General features: G+C 43.4%; 1 protein-coding gene across 1 annotated transcript; it reads right to left on the bottom strand.

The window, feature by feature from the left end:
* Nucleotides 1-231: 231 nt before the first annotated feature.
* On the bottom strand, nt 232-24,256 carry PRPF40A (pre-mRNA processing factor 40A). Its single transcript, XM_075284398.1, has 27 exons — nt 24,184-24,256; nt 19,806-19,883; nt 19,222-19,341; nt 19,032-19,115; nt 18,893-18,914; nt 17,307-17,326; nt 17,132-17,206; nt 16,942-17,052; nt 15,850-15,970; nt 15,726-15,753; nt 14,080-14,355; nt 13,486-13,594; nt 13,065-13,129; nt 11,036-11,200; nt 10,841-10,949; nt 8,311-8,461; nt 6,970-7,103; nt 6,752-6,866; nt 6,567-6,658; nt 5,436-5,552; nt 3,871-4,008; nt 3,007-3,102; nt 2,448-2,534; nt 2,258-2,357; nt 2,041-2,102; nt 1,123-1,272; nt 232-811 (listed from the first exon to the last, which is right to left on the bottom strand). The coding sequence occupies exons 1-27, from the start codon at nt 24,184-24,186 to the stop codon at nt 719-721; spliced, it is 2,721 nt and encodes a 906-aa protein (XP_075140499.1). The 5' UTR covers nt 24,187-24,256; the 3' UTR covers nt 232-718.
* Nucleotides 24,257-24,369: the final 113 nt, after the last annotated feature.

The raw sequence follows: 24,369 nt of genomic DNA, 5'->3' as shown, positions 1-24,369 counted from the left end.
CCATCACATAGGACAAGTCGGTCACCCCTGCCAGTGATAGGAGGGCACTAACAGCTCAGCCCTTACTATTCTCTGAACAATTGTGAGCAAAGCCTCTGCGGCATAAACTGCGAACAGACACTTACATTTTTGTGACGTCCAGACCGGCGTTCTTATAACCTCCTTCCTACCCGGACAATTCCTACAAGACGCCCTAATGCAAAATAAAATCTGGAATAAATACCAAGCACAAACTAAAAGACAAGGCTTTAATACTTCATAAAAATGTACAAAAATAGCCTGGTCAGAAGAATGTTCACCACAGAATCATCACTGGAGGAACGAAAGGCGCAAAGAAAATGCAATATAAAAAAATAAGATTCTGCTGGAACCAGAATTACAGTGTAATGCCCAGCCCCCCGCCCGCCCAGAGCCATTGGGGATAAATAGTTCCTATCCTAAACAAGGTCAATTTAATGGATACATAAATCAGGTGGCACATTCTGTTATTGGGGACTTAAGGCAAGTATTGGGGGAAAAGAAAAAAACAAAAAAAAAAAAAAAGTAAAATTTACAACTTGGAGCTTTAAACATTGAGCAAATTCTCCAATGGAGATAATTCTTTGTACACTGAGCAGCGGTGAAAATCCACGGAAAGTCGGACAATTCCCTGCTAGAATGGAGAAGAATTAGGTATTTGTCACATTTTGTTGTAAACATATTTGGTAACGCCATGTTCCTATTGATCATCGTCCAGTTGCTCCAAGAGGGTTCGTCTCCGTTTTTCAAGCTCGCCTTCACTTAATTCGCTTCCAGATGTGTCCCAGTTACCCTGCAAAAGCAGAAACGAGAAACATTAAGGCCATGTTCACATTGCAGAACTTGCACAAGATTCAATAATCTGAATTCTTCCACGACCAAAAACACGCCCCCTTGTCTGCTCCCATCTGACCCCACCCACCTGACATTACAGAGACTAAATAGCACATCAGACACCAAAACTAACAGCACTGATTGCTCAGGAATGGCAGGGGCAAGAGAAAAAAAAATTTCAACTGTGCCAGAACCAGTGGAGAGGGCGATTATTAATTGATGTAAAGGTCCGACTAAAGACACGAGACCGCTCCCCATAAAGGAACTTACTGAGTCTTTCACTGGTTTCCTTTTCGGAGATTTCTGTTTTGATTCGTTTTTTTGCCTTGAGCGCTCTTTGTCGTTTTCTTTGTCTCTTTCCCGGTCTCTCTCTTTTTTCTCTCTTTCTCGGTCTTTCTCTACCTCGGAGTCTGGAGAATTCTATTAAGATGGAAAGATTGTTAAAATAAGGATACATACCATATAGGGGCATACATGAGCGTTCAGACCCTTCATGATCTCATCAATCTGCGGTATTATATACCACTACAAAGCACTGTCAGCTTTCCAGGTACACGCCCCAGGGATGAGATATCGGCGCCATTAGTTTCAGCACTGATACCTCTCCACTGTCAGCAAAGCGGGGCTTACAGCCTAAGGGCTGGTTCACAAGGCGGAGGGGGCCACGTCATAATCCGCCCCCTCACAATGGTGGTCTATGGAGACCGCTAGATGCCCTTTATTCAGGCGGATTCTGCGGCACCTCCCGCCTCGTGGCAGCAACCTCCGGAGCTGGCCCATTCATTTGAGCCTACTCTGGAGGGAGAAGCTGTGACAGTTGTGGCAGGCGGATTTTGCCCCGAGTGTGATGCGGCTCCCCGCGTCACTCTCTGTGCCAAAATCTGCGCTTCCTCTCCCCGTCTGAACTAACCCTAAGAGTCATCGCTAACAGTGAGGAACCCCACTTCCCACCCCGACAGTACAAGGCTATGGAAGAATACTGTCTGGGGACATAACACACAGCTCGGCAGTGACGCTAGACTATAAGACCCGCCTTTCTGACAGTGGAGAGATATCAGCGCACTGTCCGCTTTCTAGTAATATATAATATCGCACATCTAGGAGGACGTGGAAGGTTCTCTTTAAATGACAATTATTTCACTAAAACAGACCTGTTCAAAAACTAGGAATTTTACAACTGCTACTTACAGACTTGTGCCTTCTCTTTTTGCTCTTTTTCTTGTGCTTTTTTGCCTTTTTGTAGCTTTTTTCTAAAACAAAACGATCAGCATTGTGATTTGTCCACAATATAGCAAAACACACAAACTGTAGAATGTAATAAAGGGACTGAGGATCTTCCTTCACGTTTCACTCTTAGTATACGATGTATGAATCGCCCGTCACATACATAGAAGACAGAACTTACCGGACTCTCCGCTCGTGGAATGTTCAGACCCCGAACGAGACTCCGATCTCTGTCTTTTCTTTTTTGTGTGGTTTTCCTCTTCCTCCTCAGATTCAGACCCCTAAATAACAAAAAATAATTTTGATATAATATATATATTTAAAATGTATTTTATTTATTTATTTATTTATTATGCAGCAGGTCTACTTACCGAGCGTGAGCGCGATCGCTTCCTATGATGTTTTTTAGATTTCTTTGAGTGCTTCTTGTTTTTCGAGTGATGATGCTGACATTCATGCTGTAGGGGAGACATGCAAGCAAACAATGAAAATCATATATTAAAAGATGTGGAATATACCATAAATGCTTAGAGAGGTGACGTACAAATATAAGGAGTGTCATGAATGGGCTTAGGAGGGGTTTTCAAGGCTAAAAATATTGATGATGACTTCTCCTTAGGAGAGGCTATTAACACCTCTATCATTTAGCAATTCTCAGCAGCTGATGCTCAGAGAATGGAGCAGGAAGCAGACAGCTCCGTTCTCTGTATAGTGGCCAAATCAGGAACTGCAGATCAACTCAATTACTTGAAGCTGTGGAGAGTTAGTTCAGGGACTGCTCAGAGGGGGCAGATGATCGGTGGAGGTGCCGGGATCTGACCACAACAGACCAGATAGTCATGACCTAGCCTTAGTATATCCTCCTACATCTAAAGCTAAAGGATACAGAACAAGTAATTGCTCCAAAAATCACAAAACTAAACGCCATACCTCAAGAGCGTGCACAAAATCTTTAAATATTCTCTTGCGTTCAGACTCCAGTGTAATGTCTTCAAATGCCGACTCCTTAATAAACCTCTCCCGTACCTAAAGAGACGGAGGAGTCAGATGCAAGGAAGCAAAATAGGTCTTACACAGTTCCATGAGCGCGCTGTCAAAACAACCTTATTCAGATGAATGAGAGAGATTTACAGTTGCAGAATCTGCTGCATGTGAATTGCTCCTAAATACACAAATCGGTATTGGTTTTCTTGCTCTTGCTAGCATTTTCTTGAAACCTAAAGAGTCGTATTTTCAGTCTATGTTTCACTTGCATATCTTTTTGCAAATACAGGAATATATTCTATTTCAGGAGAATAAGAGGCTGCTCAACATCAGCACAGAAAGTCTCCAGGGCGCCCAACATTGATGTCAGCGACAGATCCCATGGTTTCAGGCCTGTATACCCGAGTGAGTGGTCACTTAATCTGTCACCTCTCAATGTGGCTCACTACCTTACGGATTTAGTAATTCTGTAGTTTAAAACCAGGAGCCCAGGTGGAAACCCGAGATGTAGGATTTCTGTAGTGAGCTCCATGGAAAAATAGACAAATCCCACTGTAAAATGTGGATTGTTGGCATGTGAACATTCCCTTTAGTAGGCAGTTGTAAGATCAGGTTCAGTTTCTTCCTAAATAAAATATAGGGACTGAAAAAAAGTAAAAAAAAAAAAAAAAAAATAGCCTCCAGAGATCAAGGCACGATGACCACTGAGCGCTCAGACCAGGAGCCTTGGAAGGACACAGGGTGGAGAAGCTCTGGCAATCGGATACAGACAAGTGAAGTGTGAAGGAACACAAAGCAGAAGACACTTACCTCCTCCCAAGCAGAGTCCACCTCTATAGGGGGCGCCGCCTGCTTTAGCATGCTCTTGAAAGCAGATTCCTTCCTCTTCATTTTCCGTGCCTCCTCTTTCTCACGCTCTCGCTCCCGAGCTTCTGCTTTTTCCAAGAGCTACAAATAAATTAACAAAAAATAAAATAAAATGTAAACTCAGAAATACCAAAGTCTAACCTTAAAAACTTCCTAAGCTTCCTGGGAAATGGAGGAGCAAAGCCAATTCTGACCATGATATGACTTGTATTCTGCATTGCTCACATTTTCCTCTCTGCAGGCTCAGGCGGGGTCATAACAGCGCCCGGTCTCTGCTTTGTGGGTTACCGTCTTCTGCTGACAGGAGACGGAAACCAGGCGGTCTGTGTCTGCCCGTGAGAGTCTTCTGGTCTCCGCAGCAAAAGTTTTTTTGTTTTTTTAACCGGACACAAAGTCCTGCATGTCTGACTGTGTCCGGTTAACAAAAAAAAAAAAAAAGTTTCGCCGCGAAGACCAGAAGACTCATGGTCGTTCATGGGCGGACACTTTGCAAACGCTTTCAAATGGGTTGGAAAACTGTCTGCCGGTTTCCGTCTCATGTTCAGTTTCTCAGGCAGGAAAAGGAAACCTGCAAAGTGGAGAACGGGTGCAGGTGTGAACCCGCCCTGAGTCTATTCTCCATAGTCTCTGAACTAAAGAGGAGCGAAAACTATTCGAAACGGCAGTTTCAAATAGCACGCACCCACAGGAATGAATGTACACAGCCGGCACGCAGGGGATTAAGCGGCCGGCCGCCGGCAAAGTTGGTGTGTCGGCCGCTTTCATTCATTCCTATGGGTGCTTGCATTATAGTGTTCGCTCATCTCTACTCTGAACTGCTACCATGTCTCCTATACACTGAACAAAATGTGATATGGAGGAGATTCTCCTCTGATTCAGAAACATCAGAAAGGGTCAGAGGACATTATGGACAAAACAAATAAATCACAGCAGAAAAGGCAATCTACTCCCCTCCCCCACATTTTTTGTGCATGACCTAAGCCTAAAAGTTATTTTCCAACATGAAGATATTAATGGCTAAGGACTTGCCATCAATATCAATTCTCAGACAATCCCTTTAATTAAAAGTAACACATCATGAACCGATCGGTAAGCCATTTACAAAACCCAATTTCCTATACACGTCACAGCTCTGCTTCCCAAAACTGTTTTGCGTACGCTGAGCCTCAGACAGGCGGCGGCCGGCGGTTCAGTCATTGGATTCAGACTGACAACTGTAACTGGATTGATTAATGAGTAAATGGAAATGAGACCATGGAGGCGAACGAGCCAGACGCTGGAAAGAAGCCACACGGAGAGAAACCGTCTATGCAACAAATTATCCCACACAAATCTAACTAACATCTGCATATCAGACAAGCACATCTCTGGGCCGCATGTACACAAACAATGGAAAAAAATGGCCGTTCGTCAGATTTCACAGATAACTCAGCCAGGTGATGGATGTGTGAATGGGGCTGGTGGGTTCTGGGGGGTAAAACAAATTCTCGTCAGCCTCTGTAACTTACACTATTAAAAGCAAGCTTGATATTCCCGGCGTCCAACGTCGTGGCCCTTTTTGTTGAACTGATAACCGTAACAAAATCTTCGAATGTTGTCCGAAGCTCAACCACAAATCCTTTGTCCTGCAAAGCAAATTAAAGATGTTAAATAAGTAACAGGGAGGTGATAACATGAGCAAAACCAGATCAGCTTTTATGTATATAGCACTAACTTATTACACAGCACTTTACACATCAGAGGGGACATGGACAGACAATTTCTCACATTACAATGTAACTAGATGAATGGAGGCCCGGCTCACAAGAGCTTACAGTCTATTAAAGAGGAGTCTGAAACTACTTGTAGCTCCCAGTAAATGTAAGGCGAATTCTATCTACTTCCAACTAGCTGCTTGTGTTAACGCTGATGGGATGTTAGACAGTGAGCTGCTTACTGTATCAGGGATCTTTATAGCCGCACCATAACCTGAATGTACGGTCCAGTTTTCCTGCATCTCCTGTATTACAATCACTTGGATTATTCTCAACTATTTGTTTGCTATTTTACAGTTACTCCTGGCAAACTATAAAGAAACCATATAAAGAAACCAGTAGTAGTAATAAAAAATGGGGGAAGTGCAGACTGCTCTGTATGGTACACGGCACAGCCTGAGGGCGGATTCACACCTGCACCCCAGTCTCAATTTTGAGATTTCCGTCTTCTGCCGAGAGGAGACGGAAATCTGGCAGACAATGTCCCCCTGTGAGCGTTTTGTGGTCTTCCACGGCAAAACTTTTTTTTTTTTTTTTTTTACCGGACACAAAGTCCTATATGTCCGACTGTGTTTGTTAAAAACAAAAAACGGTTTCGCCTCGGAGAGCACAAAACGCTTTGCAAACCCATTCAAATGAATGGGTTTGCAAAGTGACTGCCGGTTTCCGTCTCCTGTCCAGTTTATCTGGCAGAAGACAGAAACCAAAAGCGGAGACCGGGCGCAGGTGTGAACCAGCCTAAGATGAGCAGAAACAGCCAGCTTTGAGTCGCAGGAAACAAAAAAACCATGTTTCAAACATTGTAACAGATGAAGTGACGAATGAAAGCACAAACACATTTAGATAACACTCCGATGTGGATAAAGCAAGGGCACAGACACCTACCCTCAGTATATCCTTTATAATTTTTTTCTCATCGTGATATCGAGCTTTGAGCCCCTCCACATAAAATTTGAAGAGATCCAAGGCTGTGGAACCTGCAAAATCAATCACCACAAACTCAGATTCATTTTCTGGATACTAAACATTACAGCAAAGCTAAATTATAGACAGAGAATCGCCAAACTTACCTGGCTGACCGAGCATGTTGGCAAAGCGTATGTCAGAGCTTATGGTGGGATACAACTCCATCCAAGACGACATGGAATGCAGCTGACCGTGTTCATGCAATTCATCCAAAAACACCTAAAACACAAAGCAACGTAATGTAACAAATATAATGTAGAAGCAGCAGTGTGTGAACTGGATCATATACAGGAAGAGCAGACAAAGGAAGTAAATTATTCACCTGGAAAGATTCTCTGTTTTTACGCTGCCGCCTTCTTTCCCTTAGCAATGTCTTTTGCTTTTCCTCCTCTTCCTCTTTTTCTAAAGCACGAATATGTTCTTCAAAGCAGATTAAGGCATCTTCCTTATCCATGTCTGGGAAGAAATGGGCAAAATTTAAAAAAAATAAACCAAAAAACAAACAAGAAATACATGCTCACTGTAAAGGGGATTCTGCAATGGTAAATTCCACTTTGTTAGTAGTGTCCTATAAATATAGACTGATCACATGGTATCTCATGCTGTAGGAATACATAATCTGCAGAGAACCCAACAGCAGCGCCACCTCATGGGAAATGAAGCAAAACACAGTTCATAGGGAGATTAATATACTGTCTTTGTAGACAAGGCTGAGGTGATATGCTGGTTCTGGTGACTGTAACCTATCTGCAGGTCTGGGATGATATGCTGGCTCTGGTGACACTAACCTATCTATCTGCAGGGCTGGGGTGATATGCTGGTTCTGGTGACAGTAACCTATCTGCAGGGCTGGGGTGATATGCTGGCTCTGGTGACCATAACCTATCTATCTGCAGGGCTGGGGTGATATGCTGGGTCTGGTGACAGTAACATATTTATCTGCAGGGCTGGGGTGATATGCTGGGTCTGGTGATACTAACCTATCTATCTGTAGGGCTGGGGTGATATACTGGTTCTGGTGACAGTAACCTATCTATCTGCAGGGCTGGGGTGATATGCTGGTTCTGGTGACAATAACCTATCTATCTGCAGGGCTGGGGTGATATGCTGGTTCTGGTGACAGTAACCTATCTGCAGGGCTGGGGTGATATGCTGGGTCTGGTGACAGTAAACTATCTATCTGCAGGACTGGGGTGATATGCTGGTTCTGGTGACAGTAACCTATCTATCTGCAGGGCTGGGGTGATATGCTGGTTCTGGTGACAATAACCTATCTATCTGCAGGGATGGGGTGATATGCTGGTTCTGGTGACAGTAACCTATCTGCAGGGCTGGGGTGATATGCTGGTTCTGGTGACAATAACCTATCTATCTGCAGGACTGGGGTGATATGCTGGTTCTGGTGACAGTAACCTATCTATCTGCAGGGCTGGGGTGATATACTGGTTCTGGTGACAGTAACCTATCTATCTGCAGGGCTGGGGTGATATAACAAAAAGAAAAAAAAAACCCTATAGGTTCAAGTAAGCCTGAGCCACATAACAGTGGGATCGGCTGATTACGGCTGGACCTGGTAAGTAAATGGGAACATGCTGGGCAGTATTTTCTTGAAAAAACAGAAACAAAAAAAAAAAAAATTAAATCTCCAATGTCATTTACGTACTCTGTAGTTCTTCATCTTCAGCAAATGTCGGGTTGTCCATGAGGTACTGCTGAGCTTCTGACCACGTGGTGCAGTAGGTGACGTTCGCCATATTGTCCAGAATGTTCTTCAGCGCCTCCCAGTTTCTCTTCCTCAGCTGCTTTGCTTGTTCCTGCAAAGTAATAAAGAAATGCACAATTACAAAAAAAAAAAAAAAAAAAAAGAAGTACTCAACTGTAAACGACACGGCATAGTGTGAACACAGCAGCAACAAATCTAATACCTGATGGCAGAAGTACATTCATATAATGAGCTCTAAAGGTCACAAGGAAAGCTGGAGCGCGAACACGTGAATACAACACATGCTCATTGGACAGAGGGATTTTTGTCTGGTGTGGGGCCGGCTCGCCTACACGCAAAAAAATACAAGAGATGTATTTCCTGCCTTCACTTCTATTAACTAAAGTAAAAAGCTATAAACGCGTCTTATGAGTTGTTGAATGTCACTTGTTCTACGTTTCATCCATACGACAGATATTATAAAGGTTATAACAGCACATCACACGTCAATATCACAAAAACGTTAAGGTCTTACCGCTGCATGCACAGGATGAAAAGACGACGTTCTAGGGAGAATTGTGCAGCTTACAGTTATACATTGCACGCGTAACAGGACAGTAATGTGTTTTTATATTGACAGCCCATTGATATGTGACTTACAGGACTCACATCAGGGCACAAAGCCTCAATACTACAGGTCTTCCCACGCCACTACTTTGACATTAAGGAGGGGGTTCTTCACCTAGGCAGGCTTAAGAACTACTCACAGCATAGGTCATCTATTAAAGGTCACCAGGGGTCTGGCACAACGGCCCCTCGGCCAACCAGCTGTTTGAAGATGCTGCCAGGGTGAGGGCTGCGGCGTCTAAAGGGTGAGGGCTGCGGCGTCTAAAGGGTGAGGGCTGCAGCATTTAAAGGGTGAGGGCTGCAGCATCTTCAGTACGTACCAAGCACAGCATCGTGTGTTGTAAAGTGTCTGTGCTTGTTATCGCCGCTCAGCCCATTCAACTGAAAAGGACTGAGCTGCAAAAAAAAAGCCATGTGACTGATAAAGTTACACAACCGGTGAAGAGGATGCAGCAATTGGTGAGCGCTACTACAGTTTCACAGCCGATTGTAGGTTTTCCTAATATTGAGACAGCCAAGGAGCTTTAAGAAAATCCATTTAGACAGATGCTGGGCTACACCCTAAGGCAGTGGTTCTTAACCAGGGTTCGATCGAACCCTAGGCCCTATGCACGGTTCATTTTGTGTACCAGTAAAAAACCATATACCTATGTCTTGAATTTGGAAAAAAATCATATTTGATTTATCACTAAAGAAGGTTTCGGTGAATGTGCATATGAAACTGGTGGGTTCGGTAACTCAAACAAGGTTAAGAACCACTGTCCTAAGGTTTTGGGCAAAGTAGTACTCCTGGCACGTGGCTGTTTAGAGGAAAAACTGTAAAATAGCAGAAGTGCTATATTTGCACTGTGTCCTGTTCATTCACAGGATTGTTGCTGGTCCCAGAGGTCAAGGTATACTATGATCAGATTGACAGGGATACTTTAAATGGGGAATGCAGTAATCGAAATTTAGACCCCACTGATCCTCAAAACAGGGGTGGCATGTGCCCATATGAATGGAGTGGAATGTCAGGCATGCACGTTGCAAGCGAATTTAATTCAACGGCCCTATGGGAGATTGTGGTTGAGCCTGACATTTTTCAGTACCGAGATGAATTTCTGGAGCAGCAGCGCATGTGTAACCTGGAGCAGCGCCAAACAGGCACATCCGTCCTCTATTCTCAGCATTGGTAGAAGCCTAGTGGTCAGGGTTCCCCCATCATCTATCTTGTTACAGGAAGGTTCCTTTAAAGAGAGCCTGTCGATTGTGCAGTGCTCTGGAGTCAGGACTAATTTGGGCTATTAGTTTGATAGACTTTGATATAGTTTGTTACATAATTACAGGAATCAATCACTGGCATTTTAATAAATTTAGAAGATTTTTCTGCTTCTGTCTGACCCTGGATGTCAGCCATTTATGAAGGAGTCGGAAAATGGTGCAGAAACAGACCTGTTATTGGTTCGGGAGGCATTTTGCACCCAACAAACCCCCTTAATACAAATCTTCAGGATGTTAGTACAGTATAATACACCTTATACCTGAAACTCCTCGACTAAGTCCTGGTGAACTTATTAATTTCACTGCAGAACAAAATAACCCTCCAAATTATTCAGCGCTCCTGTAAGAAAGCCAGTCCATGAGTATAAAGTGCAGTCGTGGGGGTAAAGATAAGAAAGAACTGCCGGGATCAGAAGAGATACATCACGTACACCAAGGACAAGTTCACTTTTTTTTTTTAGGCCAAAATAAAAAAAAATTTTTTAAAAAAGCATCAAAATTGTAAAGCATGAACTGGGCCGAAATGACCTCCTACTACTCTGTACGGTTGTACTTCTACACGATCAGACAAGAAATCTAAGAGGTAAGTGTGTCACAGCCTCACCTTTTCTTTCTTTGCTAGATAGAACAACACATCCTCATAAATCTCAAGACGGTCACGTTCAGAAATCGCATTCCAGACATCTAATTCTGTGAACATCTGTTCCGCTTTTCTGGGAGGCAGGAAAAGAAAATTGGATTACTGTGAAAAAAGTTCCATGTACTGCAGAGAAAATGATTAGATCTCCTCCAGTCTTACTTATATCGGGTAGTGGAGGTCATCTTGTCGTGATTTTCTAAGAACCTCTGGAAAGCCTCCTTGGCTTCTTTATATTTTAGCCTCGCCTCCTCTTTTTCTTCTTTTTCAGTCTGAACTTTGTAAGCATTAAAGGCTTGTTTCTTCTCACTTAACTTAGCCAGAGCACTACAGAGAAAAGGATTTCATGGAGGAAAATGTTACAATGACATCAGTACAATATACACAAATATACACGTAAGAGATTTTATTATATACACATCGTATACATATATAGGAGTGTGTTATTTTACATATATTTTATATATACACACACACACACACACAGATGTCAGATATCACATTGCAGCAGGTTCACCAACTGCAGAAAGTCCGACTAATTCTGTTACATCTGTACACACATACATAATGTGTCAAAATATATATTATAGATATACATACACATAATAATACATTTTATTATTATATATACACACACTAGCTGTTACCCGCGACTTCGTCTGCAGTGATTGTAGAAGTGGGTATATACAGGCGTGGGTAAGGTTTTCATACTGTGTATAAGGGATGGGATATGAAATGTAACTTTGTATCTTGTTTTTGCTATAATTCAGAGAATACGTGAGACTTTTGTGTTGAAGCTAATTTGTATTAGAGCCGCTATATATACGGTGTTGTGAGAAACTTTACATAGTGACTTTGGGACAGAAGTATTTGAAGTTAACCCTTTCCCGCCGATGGCATTTTTTGATTTTCGTTTTTGACTCCCCTCCTTCTAAACCCCATAACTTTTTTATTTCTCCACTCCCAGAGTCATGTGAGGTCTTAATTTTTCCTGGGACAAATTTTTCTTCATGATGCCGCCATTATTTATTCTATATAATGTACTGGGAAGCAGGGGAAAAATTCAGAATGGGGTGGATTTGAAGAAAAAATGCATTTCTGCGACTTTCTTACGGGCTTTGGTTTTACGGCGTTCACTGTGCAACCAAAGTGACATGTCCCCTGTATTCTGTGTTTCGGTACGATTCCGGGGATACCAAATTTATATGGTTTTATTTACATTTTGACCCCTTAAAAAAAAAAAATCCAAAACTGTTAAAAAATTATTTTTTGAAAAGTCGCCATATTCCGACAGCCGTAACTTTTTTTATAGGTGCGTGTACGGGGATGTATAGGGCGTCTTTTTTTGCGGTACCGGGTGTACTTTGTCGTTCTACCATTTTCGGGAAATGTTATTGCTTTGATCACTTTTTATTCAAATTTTTATCAGAATCAAAACTGTGAAAAAATGGCGGTTTGGCACTTTTAACCATTTTTCCTGCTACGGCGTTTACCGAACAGGAAAAATATTTGTATAACTTTGTAGAGTGGGCGATTTAGGACGCGCGGATACCTAACATGTATGTGTTTCACAGTATTTAACTACTTTTATATGTGTTCTAGGGAAAGGGGGGTGATTTGAATTTTTAATCCTTTTTATTTATTTATTTTATATTTTTTTTTAACTTTTTTTAAACTTTTTTTTTTTGCATTTATTAGACCGCCTAGGGGTATTGACATGGGTGGGCGGTGTCACGGATTGTCAGAGCGGTAGGGGTCGGCAAACATGGCTGCTCCAAAGCGTTAAAGAGAACCTCCTGGAGTATCGTTAAGGTGAGGGGCAAAGTGGTAAAGTATATGTATATGTGATTGTGTGGGGTTAGGGGCGAGGCTGTAGAGGGCAATATGAATTTTGTGGCTTGCTATGGTCCAAAGTGTGTGAGATTGCAGAGATGGTGGTGTGAGTTTGGGTTTTGTGGGGGTCCTGGCACAAACGTATGTGCGCTATTGTGACGAAAAGTAGCCTATTGCGCAATCGGGTGTATTAACTATGTTTGTGGAAAATTTCAGCCAAATCGGTGGAGCGGTTTTTCCATGATTGAGGAACAAACATCCAAACATGCAAACATCCAAACACACAAACCCACAAACTTTCACATTTATAATATTAATAGGATACACATGATCTCTCTCATACACATTTTACAATTACCTGTATCTGGGATCATTAATGATCATTTTCATGGCTTGTTCCCAGGATGCATTGGACGGCACACGCTGCGGAAAAAGGAGACAGTTACTTGCCAAATAGCACAAACATATCATTGAACAGCAGGGAAAATATCAGTTCGGCTACATTCCTACTCGCCATCTTAGTTCATCTGAAATTGCCCTGCAATAGTGTCTCTTACATCCAGCAACATCAGCGAGAAAAATAACAGATACCCGAAGAATCCCATTACACCAATGAGGTCCCTCAGGATCTATGGTCACTAGATCTAGTTTTGTTTAGCCCGTTCTCCTGATCCTATGTTGGACCAGAAGAACATAATAAGCGATGCAGATGTGAACGCGCTCTTACTAGATTGGTTTCATTTCTAGATTACATTTGTAATACATTATATATTTATTACTTTCTCTTTGAGGAGTTCTTTGAATGCTTGTTTGGCTTCTTCTTTTGTGTTCCACGTGTAGGTTTTCTTGGGAGCTTTCTCCTCCTCGGGCTCTTCTATTGTAGCAGAGCTGAAGACAAAATAAAAGTGAGTAAGGAGAAGAAGAAAAAAAATCCCACTAGAGCAAATCTCCATTCAGATGGGAGACAGCGCGGCTCCTAAGTGATCATGGTATCCCCCACAATGATGATTACTACCAACATTAGCTAAAGTTACCCACAGGCCCCCCATTTGCCCAGTGGAGGCCAGACAAGTGCCCTTTAGGCATCCATCAGGCTGGATCTGCATGACGTGGCATCTAGTGGGTCAGACAGGACATGGACACTATTAGGACTTTAAACAAGAGATTCCATTATATACTAAAGGTGTTACACGGGGCTACAGCCTCAGACTGACTGAAAAATCAGCCAATGTACCGCAGAATCTGGCTAGCCATGGTAAAAAAAAAAAAAAAAAAACTGGACAAAAAGAATCGCACAACCATCTTGGTGGACGAGAGATAAGAAAATGCCCAAATGCTTGGACTCCACAAATTATTCACAAAGCTTTACTTACTCTGGCAAAACCTCTTGTTTAGGCAATTCCTCGAGAACGCCACTACTACTAACTTCATGATCTTTCTCTTGAATAGACGAGGACACGGAGTGGGTTTGCTCCTCTACAGTATCATTGACCATATTTTCAGGCTCTATAGCAGGAGTGGAGGGGGTGGACATCACAAGCTCTGGTTCAGTAGCTAAGGATATAGGAGTGGTGGTACTGACCACCTCAGCAGGTTGTGTAATGGTCTGGACAGGTGGCAACGCTGCAGAAACTGATGGGTCCTGTACACTGCAAGAAGAAAAACGTCACGTCAGTAATAAGTCACTAACACTTCAACATTAAAGGGGTGATGCCACTACGGAGACTTCTCCCCTAACCGCAGGACATAAGTGTCTGATCAGTGAGGCCCATAATGTCTGGAAGCCCCCCGCAGCCCTATAGAAGTGAATGGAGCGCCAGTGCATTTGTGTGATCGGCGGGCCATTAAAGGAAGCTATAGGAGATTGATAGATTGTAAGCTCTTGCTCATAGATTGTAAGCTCTTGCGAGCAGGGCCCTCAGTCCCATTGTGTGAAATGACTTTCTTTGTAATGTACCTTTCTGTCTGTATTTGAACCCTACAAATTGTACAGCGCTGCGGAATATGTTGGCGCTATATAAATAAAATTTATTATTATTAGGAGCACTTTTGGTCCCCCATATTCCCGATCACTGGGGGACTCGGCAATCAGTGGCAGTGGCTTCACAGTAGTGTCACAGGATGAGAGCAACAGACATTAAACAACAGATACAGACAGAGCTCCTTCATCTGGTGTCCAACTGCATTTACCTCCATGCAAAAACCAAGATAGAAGCTTTCTTCTGTCATGTTTTTTACTTTTCTGATGAAACAAAAAGCCCTGCATGCAGAAGAAAGCCTCTGTCACATGGTTTACATTCTAGGCAAAGGGAACAGATATAGATGTGGAAGGGGCTCTGTCTGCCCATAACACAACTGAGGGGGTGTTCACACTTGTGCCCCTGTGTCAATCCGTCGGGTTTCCGGGCCTAAGCCCGGAGAAACTGGACAGGGAACGGCTTCCCGTCGGTCAGTTTTAAAACCCATTCATTTGATTGGGTGTTAAAAGCAAACCATGGTGTTCGCCTGCAGCCTCTCCGCAGGGAAACTTTTTTTTTTTTTTTTGTTTTTTAAATGGGCGGACTCAAAGTCGGACATGCAGGACTTTGTGTCTGACCAAAAAAACGATTTCCCCGCGGAGAAGCTGCAGACAATTTTCTTTTAAAACCCATTCAAATGACACAGGCGGAATGACACAGGGGTGCAAGTGTGAACTCCCCGTTAACAGTACTAACAGAATTGTTAAGCAGTATGCCACATTCTGAAGACACCAGTCTTATTCTAGGTTCACACTAGTGTTCATCTCTCCATAGGGGTCTGAAAAAAAGTCTACACGTGGACCCCAAAGTCTATAATGGAGCCGGCGCAAAACATACAGAGAGAAAAGTCCTCCTTGCAGGTTTAGACTGAATCTGTGACAGTCTCTCCTAGCCTTAATCTCCCGGATGGCACGGGGTGTGTCTAAATGATTAAGCAGTCCAAGCTCCATAATAAAGGTCTGGCTTAAATTTTAATACATGCATAAAACTAACACACATACCTTCCACTTTCTTCTGCCTTGATCATTGCTAGAAAAAAAAAAAAAAAATTAACCACAAATTACTATGTTGCAAGTAGATAAGCAAAATAAATTGATTTCAGGCAATCGCTAAAGGCATACTTACCTTCAAGGTCCTCTAGCTCCTTAGGTTTGGCCCACCGAGACTCCTTAGTCTGAGAATTGTAGTAGTAGGGCTTCCCAGAGTCAGATTTGAATTCCTTCCATGGACATTTGGATAACATTTGCTTAAAGAGAAAAGAAAAAGAAAAAATTTATAAAATAAATCTAGTAATGTAGCAATAAATTTGGTCACCTATTATGCTGCAAAATCACCTTCTATACTTCTAAAAAGGGTTCAACCTACTGTGAAAGTCTGCATGATACAAGCATGCTGTGTACTAAGCTTAACCTGCAGCGGTCAGGATAATCTATAATACAGATTGCTGATGCTGAACAATTTCTGTTTTACTACGAGATCTAAACTTTTCAGCTGTTCATTCCATTGGGAGAGAGGGCCTGCAATACACCCCCCTCCCCAATCAAATCCCCCATGATGATCTTCCTAGCACTATGTACCCAGGCTCCAGCACAGCCCCACAGCACATGGTCCTCATCTGGATATTTCTAAAGACAGCCTTATCACAGAAATGGAGCATCTATAGGACAATGTAAGGGTATGATAGTGCAGAGCATAGCATTTCCCCCCTACAATGCCCTGCAACTGGTTGGATCGGTACCAGCCCCAGTTCCCCTCTCTCATGTAGTTTTAGCTTGAGTGTGGTGATGATGTTGATGGTGGTGGTGGTGGGGGGGGAAAGCTGGTCTACTTGTGCTCACTTGACCACCCAATTAATATAATTCAGAATCCCCAAGGTCCAGCATCAAGTAAACCTCGGTACATGTAAATACTATGGCCGCCATATAGGAGGAAGTCAGGTTCGGGCTATGTAAAAACAAACAAACAAAACAGAGCCAGAAATTTGACCTATCAACTCTGAAGTCCTAGCTCAAGATATAGCTCAAGTTCTGGCTCAAGATATAGTGTGTGTGTGTGTGTGTGTGTGTGTGTGTGTGTATATATATATATATTATGGCAATTTCCCAAATCTACTGCCAGCAGCGTCTATAAACGATTGTTCTGCTTTTCTAATCTCCCATTTCCAGGTTCATGTAATAAAGAGACACTCAACACAACAAGCAATGAACTCGGTTTTACCTCTGCCGGGGTTTTCATGTCGTCTGGCTTCTCCCAAGTAGACTGCTTGGTTTCGATATTGTAGTAATAGGTCCTACCATCTGGTGATTTATGTTCAGTCCACAAAGATTTCTGCAAGTAGGAAAAATACCGATGTAAGAACAGGAAAACAAATCACCTCTGCAAAGACACAGTAAATGAAGTCAATTACCGGTTTGGCAGCTTCTTCATTAGCAGTGCTATTAGCGGTAATCGATGGCGGTGCGGAAATTACAGGATGTGGCGACTAGGAAGACAGCGACATAACCACTTTAGTTTGCTTTTCTCTTAAATCACACCAATATACATATGCGTATCTTAAAAAATACTGAATCTAGGAGACTTACCGGTGTCAGTGTCGGCTGAGCTGGGAACACAAAGGGAGAAAAATTATATACCAAAATATAGTGACCCGTATACTGAGAATGTAGAAGCATAAAACAATATCTAGGAATAAATACAAATGTATTGCAAATTGGAACTAACAGTGACCCATAAATCCCATTAAAGGGATCCTATCATTAGAATCCCTTTTTTTCTAACACAGAGGAATACCTTAAGAAAGGCTATTCGTCTCCTACCTTTAGTAGCCTTCTCCGCGCCGCTATTCGGTAGCAATCCTGGATTTTGTCTGTATTCAAATGAGTTCTCTCTGCGAGTCTTTTACCGGAATTGGGTTCAAACTTCTAGGCCTCGGCAGAGCCGACAGCGCATGCTCAGGCCACAAGAAAATGGCCGCTTACTTACTGTGTAAGCGGCCATTTTTCTTGTGGCCGCAGGCATGCGCAGTCTGCTCTGCCCAAGGCCCTGAAGTCTGAAGCCTGTGCCGGAAGAAGACTCGCAGAGAGGCTGTTCCTGAAGAAGATGGAGGCGGCGCTGGAGAGTTCTCTCGCAGCATTGGGGACGCCTCCAGTGCTGCAAGAGAACTCATGTGCATACCGGGATTTCTACCGAACGGCGGCGCGGAGAAGACATCTAAAGGTAGGAGAAGAATAGCCTTTCTTAAGGCTATTCCTACATGTGATGTACAAAAATTTGATTTTAATGGTAGAATCCCTTTAAGGAATATGGACGACAAAGGATGTTGTGATATCGAGTCCCATCAGAGAGCGGCTCCATCTTAAATATGCAAGTATCAGATTAGTCAATGAAACTTTTGCATCACCAGGTACCGGTTTCCGGAGGGGAAAATAAGTCAGTTCTCACCACTTCAGTACCGGGCCAATTTGTGGTCCAGGACCAGACACATTGTCAGGTTTTTGTTTTTGTAATATGTGCGATTTTGAGGGCTGTAACTTTTTATCATTTGGGTTATTCAACCAATTTCTGCTTCGCTTTTCAGTGACACATAGAGCTAGAACCTTTAATCCATTTATGCCTAAAGTTCTAATAATGGAACTCAAAAATTTCCACCTCCGGCACAAATGGTTAATAAGGTAATAAATAAGAGATGAGTGAACACTATTTGAAACAGCCATTTCGAATAGCACGCTCCCATAGAAATGAATGGACGTAGCCGGCACGCGGGGAGGGGATTAAGCGACCGGCTGCCGGCAAAGTCTGCGTTCCGGCCGCTTCCATTCATTTCAGTGGGAGCGTGCTATTCGAAACGGCTGTTTCGAATAGTGTTCGCTGATCTCTAGTAATAAACCTTCCCTGCCTTCTCTCTGGGAGCTCCGGCTGAAGTTACAGACGACTCCGTTTGTAGAACAAAACAACCACCTTTCAGATGTAAACCAAATGGGTGGTCTGGAAGATAACCATGTGCCCTAATGGGGTATAAGGACAGTGGTCTTCTTAAAAAGACAACCTATTACTGTAAACCCTTCCACTGCCACATCAGTGGCCACGAACATGACAGGTTTACAAAACATGCCACGACACAAACGGTTTTGACGTACCCCCAGCTTTAAATAGTCTGATAGATCCTTACCCAATGTCGGATCCACACCAGGCTGTGAAAGGTAAAGAAAGAAAAAATATTAACAGTCTGAAAACCAGGAAGTAACATTCACAGAACCCACAAAGGAAGAAAAGCTAACCATAAGAGTCCATGTCTATGGAAACATTACCTGTATACCCGCTGGTAAAGTGCCAGGTGCTACATGAGTGGTCATCATCATGCCGGACATGAGAGGAGGAATCATAGGCGCCATCTGTGCAGGGCGATATATAATGATAGGAGCAATCAGAAGTGAACCATTCTGTCTCGCGCTTATTTTTTTCCCCCATTACACAGGGATTATTTTCCATACAACCTACCTGACCCATTTGATGAGCGCCCATTGGTCCCATCAAAGGCGGGATCATACCTGGCGGAGCCAAACCTGGTCTCGGAGGTAGGCCGGCCATTCCCACTGGATAATGGGTGACAGGGCTCATCTGATGAATGCAAAACATAGCAAGTAAAGATTTCAGACAATGTTCAGACTGGAGATCATAAAACCAAGCCTAAAGTAGTCCTAATCTATATAAAACAGCATTACTCTGACTGTAATATACCAAGCCTTTTATACAAGTATTTCCCTGTCGTCGGTTCACTGACTGGCTACGTGAGTGTCCTAACACTGTGATGACACCCGTGAAGCTCGGTCCGTGTGTGTGCTGGAAGAGGAACCCTTAACAATCCTCATAGTGATACACTGTCCTGTATTATAATCCATACACCTAGCAGCATAGATAACTGTATTGCTAGGAGCCCCTCTCCCACTATACTGTTCTGGTAAATTCAGACAGAATTTCATGGTTGAATGCAGGGTAACTGGTGGCAGGAAGGCAATTTCTGGTACAAAATCTGTTAATACATTGAACAGGAAAACAAAGCAAGAAAGCGAAATGTTACATACATACTGCCCCCTTAGCATGCGCGAACCATTTGGAAATAGTCCCGGCTGACTAGGTCCATCTGTACCATCACCCGATGCCTGAGAAAGAAACATCTAAAGTTAATACTGGAGATATTTATCCATAAAAATAATTCACTATATAGAGAGAGACAATTTCATGTTCAGCTATAAAGAAAAACAAGAAAAATCTGCCAGCAGCGCATTACTAGGCACACAGGCAATCTGGCTCCTGTATTAAAGGGGTAAGGACAAGAAGTGCTTGTTGGCTGTGCATGTGTAAGGGGAAGTGCAGCCAATCTCTCTTCCGACCTCCCCCATACACACACTTGGTTCAGCAGTAACGAAAAAGGGGCAGGTAGCCGGCTGCCAGGCGGTGACTGACAGAGAGGCGAGTAACCTGCGGCCAGGCCATGACTGACAGAGAGGCGAGTGACCTGCGGCCAGGCCATGACTGGCGGAGGGGTTTGGCTTCACAGAGAACAAGAGGATTGAGTAGGCTAACATCAGCCACATGAGAAAAATCAGGAGACCCCGATACACATCAGATGGTCAGCTGGTCCTGCCGAGATTTATCTAATGAGTATTCCCAGCTTTACAGTATATACACTTACATAATGATCCTAAAGAACAAATTATAATTTGTTGTTTGTTTTTTTTTCGCAACATACACTGATAGCACATTGATCAAGATATTCATCTCTATCCACGAAAAACTTAGCCCAGCTTCACACAAACCAATCTGGCCCAGAAGACAGACTAGATGTTGACCAACTTCCAGCATTATAGTAAGCGATGATACTAGATGTCCCTGCATCCTTTCTTCACAGCTTAGTGGTAAGGAACACCCCCTCTGACAGTACAGGGCTATGGATGAGTACTGTCGGCAAAGGGGGCGCGTTCCTCACAGCCCAGCTAGACTGTCAGGAACACTCTTCAGACAGTGGACAGAGATCATTGCTGAAAATAACGGCATCGATATCTCCAACCCCGGAGCACATAACGGGAAAATCGACAGTGCACTGAATTCAACGCGCTGTCTGTTTTCTAGCGGTATATAAAACCGCATGTGCAGGACGACATGAAAGGTCCTTTTTAAAGTTTTCCCACAATCAATATTTATCACTTAACCAAAGCCTAGTTGATGCTGATAGCTGGGATTCCCACGACATTGAGGGTCCTGAGGGTCTTGTTCTTCCTCACTGCAAGACTACAGTGCAGAGAATCCTGAATGGAGCAGAGGTCACCCGTGAGCCCAGACTTACTATTGTGCACATGACCTACATTGACGTAAACATGGCACAACTTAGCGCATATAGTCTACACTATTATTTGACTTTTTAGACGTGTGGGCATGGTGGCTCCAATTAAACCTATGTAAAGTTGGTCTAAACATAACCCTGATAGACTTTCAATACGCCATATGTATCATCCAGTGTGATCAATCTCATGCATTTCCAGACTGTCTAAGGTTACACTATTAGCAGATCAGGGCTGATGCTGTCAGTGAAAGGGAACATTGTTATTAATTTCCAGAGCCTGATAACACACACAGACCTTATAGACCTGAATTTACAACTGTAACAATCCATAGACAAGCCAACAAAAGTTACATAATCTGACCCTATGCCGATACATTGTAGCAGGGCTGAGAGGGATGTACTTGGATGGGTTCAACCTGTTTCCACCATTCAAATGTGAAGTCAGGGTACATGCACATGACAAGACACACCACCATGGTAAAAACCCGCCAAAACAAGTGACATGATGCAGCTACAGTGTGAGCCACAGGTCAATATGTGTAAAGTAGTTGTGAATTGTGAGATCCCCCAAAAGTTAACAGCATCTGGTGCTAGTTTGGCCCATTAAGAACCATGGGCTTGTGGGTTGTTTATGACGCCAGGTCACATATATGGCCATTACTCCCTCTGTTTCTTTCCTTGGTACGACATGCATGCTAGGGGGTGACAAACTCACCCCCATCACTCAGAAAGCAAATCCCTTCTCTCCTCTATAGAAACAATGACAGAAAATATTACAATGAGCAAGTCTGTCAAACCTCAAAGAACATGTCATACAAGTGGTGGGATGGAGGAGCCAAGTGGCAGACAGGTGACCCAGAGTCAGATCCAACCTGAGCTTCCAAACCCCTTTAGAATTTCATCCACTTTGCTATTACTGTAAGGCCTCCTACACACAGGCAGGGCTGGTACAGTAAATCCAGATCGTATATTGGCCAAGCTAAATCAGGCCCAAGGATCGGGACGGTCTGCACCATGGCAATCTATAGTGCTTGGAGTCTCTGCCGCCCGAGGTCTGTATTTAGCACAGAACAAAGCCATGGGCAAGCAGGAAACTTCTAACACCATAGAACACTACGATACAGAGTCTGGGTCTCTGGATCAAAACAAGTCCTCGAAACACAGACATTACAAACACAGACAGCCTGGATTATTTATTTATGTAGATGTAGATTGTCAGCCCCTTATAGTGATCACAATGTACATTGTTTTTTCTTATCAGTATGTCTTTGTAGAATGGGAGGAAATCCACACAAACACCATGCACACTGGCAGATCCTGACTGGAAAAATCCAGGCCGTAATGGGGCAGCACGGTGGCTCAGTGTTATTCCTGGTGGGATTTGAACCCAGGACTTCAGCACTGCAAGGATGCAGTGCTAACCCCTGAGCCACCGTGTTGCCTCATTACGGCCTGGATTTTTCCAGACAGGATCTGCCAGTGTGCATGGGTGAATAAATCTAGAGAGAAAATCTACAACGTATCCATCCCATTAGATCTATATGGGTGTCCAGACTCTGACACCAAGGACGCTGTCATTCACTGACAGCAAAAGGAGACCTTGAAAACAAAGACCAACTAATCGGAAACTGGAATAACTTTTCATGATACAGTAATTGATTCCAAAGCACCCCAGTGACTGAAATGGGGTGCATCAGGTGTCAGTTAGGGGGGGTTTCCTTTTTCTTTATTTTTACAGACATCTCCAGACCATAAGAAATCAGGCTCAATTGACTTTTTAGTCTGGGATTTCTAGCAAACTGTGCACCGAACATTACAATGGAAACGTGAACATGGCATTGGGACATTAAGTACGACTATCCACGCAAACACGGGGAGAACATACAAACACCTTGCAGATGTTGTTCCTGGCGGGATTTGAACCCAGGACTTCAGCACTGCTAACTTGTTCACACTTGGGGAAAAGGGGGGAAATGTGGATACACAGCCTCCCAGCAGTGATAATCATGGAACTACATGCGTTGATAAAACCACATTTGTATGGAAAAAAGTTTTTTTCAAAATTGTGTTCCTTACTGTGATGTATCAAGTCTCTGTTCCGTCTGGAAATGTCCCGATGCTGGCAGACCTATCGCACGGACTCTCTGCTCCTCCGGTTAGAAGCCTTCATAAGCAATATTCGTAATAATAAATTGAAGGTCCAGCGTGTCTTGAAAATACATCTTTCACTTTATTAAATGGCACATGGCCACATTAAAAGGCATCCCACAGACATAGATGGTATAGAACAAAAAATTAAAAACTAGCACTAGGTCTGACTGACGCTTTCTTAGTCATAGTCATGACTATGACTAAGAAAGCGTCAGTCAGACCTAGTGCTAGTTTTTAATTTTTTGTTCTATACCATCTATGTCTGTGGGATGCCTTTTAATGTGGCCATGTGCCATTTAATAAAGTGAAAGATGTATTTTCAAGACACGCTGGACCTTCAATTTTTTATTACGAATATTGCTTCAGCACTGCTAGGCTGCTGTGCTAACTACTAAGCCACCGTGCTGCCCCATTACGGACTGGATTTTTCCAGACAGGATCTGGCAGTGTGTATGGGTGAACTAACCCTCCAGGTCGGATTCGTCCTAACACCACATCCCGTAATAAAGCTATATCAGGGGTCAGCAAGCTTTAGCACTGCAGCTGCTATTGAACTACAACTCCCAGCATGTTCCATTCACTTCTAGGAGTATCTCCAAAAAGAGCAGAGCAAGTAGACTTGCTGGGTCTTCTAGTTCCACAACCGCTGGCACCGTAGATCGCTTACCTCTAAACTGCACTGCGCTCAATGGACAGAACTTGCCACATACTGAATATTAGCTAACACTCCAGCTGGATAAACCTGAGCACCACATAATAGTCTGGGCCCGCCCAAAGCATGCTGGGATTTGTAGTTCCACAGCTGCCCTGAGCTAGAATGGACCACACAAGACAATGTAAGAAGGTTTAGGCCACAACCTACTCCAGGCTCTCTCCTACACACCATGAGGGCTCATCCCTGCACAAGAGCCAGCTACACCGCACCACAAGGGACACAATCCGCTCACAGCCCGACACAGCACACTCACCATGATGTCTCCTCTCCGGCCCTGCCGCCTCCCAGCAAGGACAACGCGTATTGGTCCCCGGCACAGGACTAACGTTGTGTGACGTAGTTACGGCGGCGCGGATAGGGGAGGGACGGAGAGGGCGAAGGACAGGCTTAGCCAATAGGAGCGCGTCTTGCTCAGCTTGGTTAAGAAGCGCTCGCTGAT

The sequence above is a fragment of the Leptodactylus fuscus genome, chromosome 8 (assembly GCF_031893055.1).
Source record: "Leptodactylus fuscus isolate aLepFus1 chromosome 8, aLepFus1.hap2, whole genome shotgun sequence".
Taxonomy (NCBI): Eukaryota; Metazoa; Chordata; class Amphibia; order Anura; family Leptodactylidae; genus Leptodactylus; species Leptodactylus fuscus.
The sequence above is the reverse complement of the archived record's forward strand: the minus strand, read 5'-3'. Positions and strand labels throughout refer to the sequence as shown.

Excerpts from the sequence above, each read along its gene's own strand:
- PRPF40A (XM_075284398.1), bottom strand. Across the intron at positions 13,595-14,079 it reads AAACAAGAGGTTTTGCCAGA|CTCTGCTACAATAGAAGAGC; the intron begins GTAAGTAAAGCT and ends TTTTGTCTTCAG. Across the intron at positions 2,535-3,006 it reads ATTTTGTGCACGCTCTTGAG|CATGAATGTCAGCATCATCA; the intron begins GTATGGCGTTTA and ends TCTCCCCTACAG.